The 6443-nt window shown below is 34.6% G+C and overlaps 1 protein-coding gene across 1 annotated transcript; it reads right to left on the bottom strand.

The window, feature by feature from the left end:
• Positions 1-2398: 2398 nt before the first annotated feature.
• Positions 2399-3193, bottom strand: LOC119675846. The gene has a single exon (XM_038087063.1). It carries the CDS (start codon positions 3191-3193, stop codon positions 2399-2401), a length of 795 nt encoding a protein of 264 aa, XP_037942991.1.
• Positions 3194-6443: the final 3250 nt, after the last annotated feature.

The following is a 6443-nucleotide window of genomic DNA, read 5'->3' as shown; positions in this document are numbered from 1 at the left end:
CTTTTCGGCACACCATAATGCGCTATCCAATCCTTAATTAAAGCCTCAGCCACACATTCTGCCGTAATCTCCGCCAATGGTACCACCACCGGCCACCTTGAAAACCGGTCAATGCATGTCAGGCAATACCGCATACCATTACTATAGGGCAAAGGTCCCACGATATCAATATGAACATGCTCAAAACGTTGATCAGGAGCGTTGAAATCCTGCAACACAGTCCTGTTGTGCCGCTGGATTTTTGACTTTTGGCATGCCATGCATGTTTTCACCATTTGACTTATTTCAGTCTTCATTTTAGGCCAACAAAAACGAGAACTTATTAGTTTTATAGTCGCTTTTCTACCAGGATGAGCTAAATTGTGTAACATTTCGAACACTTGCGCTCGGAAGGACTTTGTAATAAACGGTCTCGGTTTCTTTCCGGATACATCACAATACACAGAAACACCCTCTGTAATTAACTCTACCAACTTGAGCTCCAGAGATGACGCTGTACAGTTTCTTATCAACTCATTCATCTCTTGGTCAACTTTCTGAGCTTCTGCCAACTTATCATAGTCTAGTGATCGTCTAACTCCAGCCACTACACTTTCGACTCGAGATAAAGCATCTGGGACCGTATTTTTGCTGCCTGCTATATGCTGAATATCTGTTGTCAACTGCCCGATAAAATCTAAATGGCGTAACTGGCGTTCTGATGCTTTTTCAGATCTTTGTAAGAAAGCAAATGTAATCGGTTTATGATCCGTTAGCACAGTGCAATTCCTGCCCTCAATCATGTACCTGAAATACTTGACCGCCATATATATAGCAAGTAGCTCGCGGTCATAAGTACTATATCTTTTTTGAGTCTCTGTCAGCCTTTTGGAATAGAATCCCAGCGGTTGCATCTGTCCATCTATAAGCTGTTGCAACACTGCTCCTACTGCAACATTGCTAGCATCCACATTTAGCACCAGTTTCGCATTCGGAGCCGGGTGTGCTAGCATTGCAGCATTCGCCAGATTATTCTTACACACTTCAAATATTTTCTCGGCCTCTGCTGTCCAATCAATCAGAGATCTATCATTTTTCTTATTTCCTTTTAATAGCGCGTGCAGGATGCCATGATTTTTTGCGGCATTCGGGAGGAAACGCCTGTAAAAATTAATTGAAGCAATGAACCTTCTTAACTCTCGTACTTCCTTCGGTTTTTTAAAATTTCTTATCGCTTCTACCTTTTCAGCTATAGGTCTAATTCCATCCCCATTTATCACATGACCCAGGAAGGTAACTTCTTTCATAAAAAACACACACTTTCCCAGATTGATTCTCAGACCATGATCACTTAATCGTTTGAACACTTCTCTTAAATGTATTTCGTGTTCCTTTTCATCAGCTGATGCTATACATATATCATCAATGTACGTTACCACATAACTCAGATTCTTTAGGACATCATTCATAAACCTTTGGAAAGTTTGCGCAGCATTGCATAAACCAAAAGTCATCATGTTAAACTCATATAAGCCGAACGGGGTTATTATCGCCGTTTTAGGTCGATCCTCCTCAGCAATCGGAATTTGATTGTAGGCCTTTTCCAAGTCAATGGTTGAGAAAATTTTCTTATTGTACAATATGCGAGTAAAATCATGTATATGGGGTATTGGATACCGGTCTGGTAGTGTTATTGAATTAAGCTTCCTATAGTTACCACACGGTCTCCACTTACCATCCTTTTTCGCCACTAAATGCAACGGACTTGCCCAATTGCTGTTACTTGGTCTACAAATACCTTGTTTCGTCATAAATTCAAATTCCTTTCTCGCAATTTCAAATTTTTCAGGATTTAACCGCCGAGGTTTTGCATACACTGGCTGTCCCTTGGTAACAATTTGATGCTCTACTAGCGTAACCTTCGTGGCCACCTTATTACTAGTAGCCGGTTCCGTTATCTCTTTATAATCCCGCAGAATGTTATGTACCGGGCTAGTCGCATCAATTGTGCTTAGCTTCACGCAGTGCATCTCTCTCTTCGAACCCATTACCTGGAGGCCTGTAATGCCATCTAAAATTCTCCTGTTCTTCAGGTCAACTATCAAACCAAAATTATTCAAAAAATCCGCCCCTATTATTGGGTGATTTACCTTCGCCACTAGGAACTCCTACAGGAACTGTCTGCGCAACCCCAAATTGACTTGCACTAATTTCGTTCCATACGTGCTAATTTTCGCTCCGTTTGCTGCGTATAAATAATATTGCGTGGCTTCATTTTCAGGCTGCATTCTCTTTGGCAAAATTGAAACTTCCGCGCCTGTGTCTATTAGATAATTTATACCTGTTTTTTTATCTTTGAAGAACAAACGGCATGCTTTACCCTCTGCCACTTCACTCGCCGTCAGACGTGAAGTGGTGTTTAGTTTTCCGCTGAGTTTTGCGGTGGTTTGTACTGGCAAGGCTGAACACATTTTGTGGACCTCTCCTTGAACCGCCGATGATAAAAACAGATATTATCTCTTCTAGCACTTGATGATCGCCCTTTTCCACGATCTCTGTCATTGCTTCTTCCTCTTTTGCTCAACTGAATGACCAAATTATTTATCATGACTTTCAACTCGTCAATTTCCTTCCTCATCTCCTTCGGTTCATTCCTTTGTACTACACAAACCGTTTCTGTTTCCTGTACCTCAAATACCTTATCAGCCACTTTGGCCCACTGTGCAGAATCACCTTCCACTGCAGCTACGATTGTTCTAACTCCCACTGGCAGTCGCTGTAACCACAATGACTTTAGTACATCATCATTCATTGAATTGCCGGCCATCTCCTTCATTTTCTTCAGCAATTGAGTTGGTTTCATGTCACCTAGCTCCAATTCTGTCAGCAACTTACGCAGCCTTTTGTGCTCCGATTCTGTGAATTCATAAATTAACCGTTTCTTCAACGTCTCATATTTCAACACCTTCGGTGGATCTCGAATCAGATCAACTATGCACTCCAGGTATTTCGGCTCTAAACTTGCTACTACATGGTCGAACATTGTATCATCTTTCGTTATTCCCGCATTCCTGAACTGTGCTTCCATTTGCAGAAAAAAAAGGTCCGGATGCTCTCTAGAAAACATCATCGGCTTAACTGAAACCCGGTATACCTCCTTGTCAGTGCGACTTTCTCCTTCTGCCGGAAAAAAATCTTCCTCACGGTTAGTCATCTTGCTTGCTAATGTTGGGCTTGATAATAACTTACAACTCCTTTTTGTGTCGGGGTCACCAATGTTGTGATTACAATAACCAAATAGCTTTTATTAATAAAAAACAGTATTTATTGTAACACAAACTTTTATTATTTTAATACAACTTTAGAAACACTAACTAATTGACTGACTGTCCAACCGACTGACAAAATCTGAATGAATATTTTTAAATAAAATATTTTTAAATATCAGAGAATCTGACAATTTTAGCCTACTTTGTTGATTCTCGCCACAAGTTCTACTACTGAAGATCATAATGTCTCTCATTTCAGATTTCCTAAAGAAAAGCAGAAATATTATTTTCAATGCTGGGGTCGGAACATTTATAACCTAAGCCGAACATTAATAAAGAAGATTCCTAAAAATTTTCTTGTTTTCTGGGTATAGACAACTTTCTGTCATCTGCGACAAATTCTTCAAATTCAAATACGAATTTGATGAAGGCACAAGTTAAGAACACTAGTTCAGTAATCTACCAGAAAATTCAGTTCTCTTTAACAAAGGATTACTCATATTTATAATACTTCTACTTTATTAAATTTATTTAACAAAAATTATTTGTTAAATATAACGTTTATAATAACGTTTCGGAAACATAGTTTTAGTCTAGTTAAAACTGGTTTTAACGAAATAGAACATATTGCAATTTACTTATGAAAGTCAAGATGTCTCGCATGCAAGATTTGCTAATATAAAACGGGAACATTATAAGTTTGTGACCCTACTACAAATGTTACTAGATATTTTATTTTATCTCGGTATAGACGACATTTGTCACCTTAGACACAAGGACAATGACAAATATTTTATTTAATTAATTGAAATTTGGCTGACCATATATCGCTGTTTTGAGTATTGCCAAATACTCATCATCAGTGGTCTTAGGAAATATTCGAGTTTCTTAATTAGTTTATAGTCCGTATATACAAACAAATTATAAAGGATGGAAATTTGAATATTTCCACTGATGTTGAGTAATACTCGAAACAGAGTTGAATGGTCCGCCAAATTTATAAATAAATTAACTAAAATTTTTGTCCTTGTTTTATCTTTGCTATTCGAATCCGTCTAATATTTTTATTATTTTAATATAATTTTTGCATATTTATATTCCATTACATTTTAGTGTGAACTTTCGCAAAGGGAATGTAGTATTATTTAATCGTTTATCCTTTCACATCTTTTCGCGTTTGATCGAACATAAATTTTTTCGAACTCAAATGACAAATAATAATAATTCCTTTCGCTCATAATTTGCATATTTAATGCACGACTGCAGCGGCCAGGCCAAGGAATGGCGAAAAACAAAATAAAGAGGAAAGTAAATTTGCTTTTTTTATTATTTTTACTTTTTTATTTTTCGTTTTTCACGTTTGGCTCGGGCATGCAGCATTCTACGGCATTAAGTTTCCAAGGTGTGATTTTAACGCGACAACTTTAGCGCTGCACATTTCGTTACACAAAATTATGACCGAAAAGGAACGTAAACCATTCTAGGAGCTACTATAATATTGCACTTTTTATGTGTTTCGCAAATATTGTGGCATTTTTATTTAATTCCACTCTTCGTCAAGTCAATTCAAATATAGCCAATACAGTCTCATATAGTCATACAGTCTTAAATAGCAACAAAAACAAAGTATAGAAAAAGCTCCATTTATGCTGCAAAGTTGAGAATCAGCAAATCTAACTGCAAATCTGTATAAAACTGAAGCTTAGAAAAACGATTGAAAAACACAAATAATTTCAAATACAAATATTTTTGTTGTTGCTTTGCTTTGCTTGCTGATTGTTGCTCGTTGCTCGCTGCCATGCATGGAAACCATACAAATACATTCAAGGCGAAATCACTGCCGTTACACACCTCGCACCGTAACACCACACATAACACAAGTTATTAAGCCGATCATACCGACTTTGTATGAACTTTTTTCTATTAAGTTTTTTCAATACAACTGTGGTCTATATTTTTTAGATTGTATTGATATTGTTATAATCATCCAAGCAAACTATTTTGATGTCATTTATTTAACAAACATTTTTATTTGTATACACTTTTTCGTTTGACTTATGCTACTAACGTAATCTTTATTATGTAAAATAATTTTTATATTTTTTGCATTCAAACTAATTTAAATATTTTCTCTTTTGCTCACTTTTTATTTGTGCTGATCTTTCACCATATTTTTTTATTATTTTTTTTTTTTGTTTGTTATAAACCACTTCCACTGAACGCGTACACGTTTATCCGATATTTACGTTATACGTCCACATAACACGACGACAGGTAAACTGAAACTGTTTCTCGTTCGTTGTTGCTTTTTTAATGATCTGCAAAAATTGTGTATTTTATGTACATTCTCTAACTCAACGCATAAACAATATTTTGTGAAGAGTTGAATTTCATTTCATTATGTTATATTCACCACGATGAGTAATTTAAGCCGCTAAAGGAATATGTTGCCTGTTTATATACTCTTAGGAATTCTTTGAATAAGTAGTACGTCATTGCCATAAGTAAAAATAATAAAAAATTTTACAATGTTATATATAATAAGGTACATATTAATATAGGTATACAAATTTTTGAAAAATTTTTCTTAATAAAACCAAAAATTATTATTTATTTATTATAGTTAATCACAAGATATAAAATCTTATAACTAAGATAGGAAAAACGAGCGCTAGCTGCCTGGGCCTTCAGCTCAAATAATAAAATTTAAATTTTATTAACTAGATTACAGGCTCTTTAATATATTTATACATCAAAAGTATATTCCTAATGGTAATAAAATAAAAAATAAATGCTTGAAATAATTTATAATCTTTAGTAGTTTCCAAAGAAAATCAAATTTACTCGAGCTCTATTAACTTTTTATTATAGAAGTCGTACAAATGAATTGTAAAGTTAGATTTTGTGAAAATAACTTAAATTTATTATTATTACTTAAATTTAATAATTTTTTTTATATGTATTTATATAGGTTAGGTAAAACAGGATCCACTTATGGCTATTGGCCTATTGTGGTACGTATTTACATATAAACAATATATATTGTTTATTCAGTATAATTATCTGATTTTTCAATATTTTTAAAATAATAAAATTTTAATTAAATTTTTTTTATAAAAGTATGATTTACAACTTACCAATTTAACTGCAAAGGAAAAAAGTGAAAAAGGATAAAAATTAATTTTAAATTTTGTT

This window comes from Teleopsis dalmanni, chromosome 2 (assembly GCF_002237135.1).
Source record: "Teleopsis dalmanni isolate 2A chromosome 2, ASM223713v2, whole genome shotgun sequence".
NCBI lineage: Eukaryota > Metazoa > Arthropoda > Insecta > Diptera > Diopsidae > Teleopsis > Teleopsis dalmanni.
Note: the sequence above shows the minus strand (reverse complement) of the source record. Positions and strands in the feature narration are given on the sequence as shown.

Bases quoted from the DNA above. Each gene is read 5' to 3' on its own strand.
- LOC119675846 (XM_038087063.1), bottom strand. From the start codon at position 3,193: ATGACTAACCGTGAGGAAGATTTTTTTCCGGCAGAAGGAGAAAGTCGC.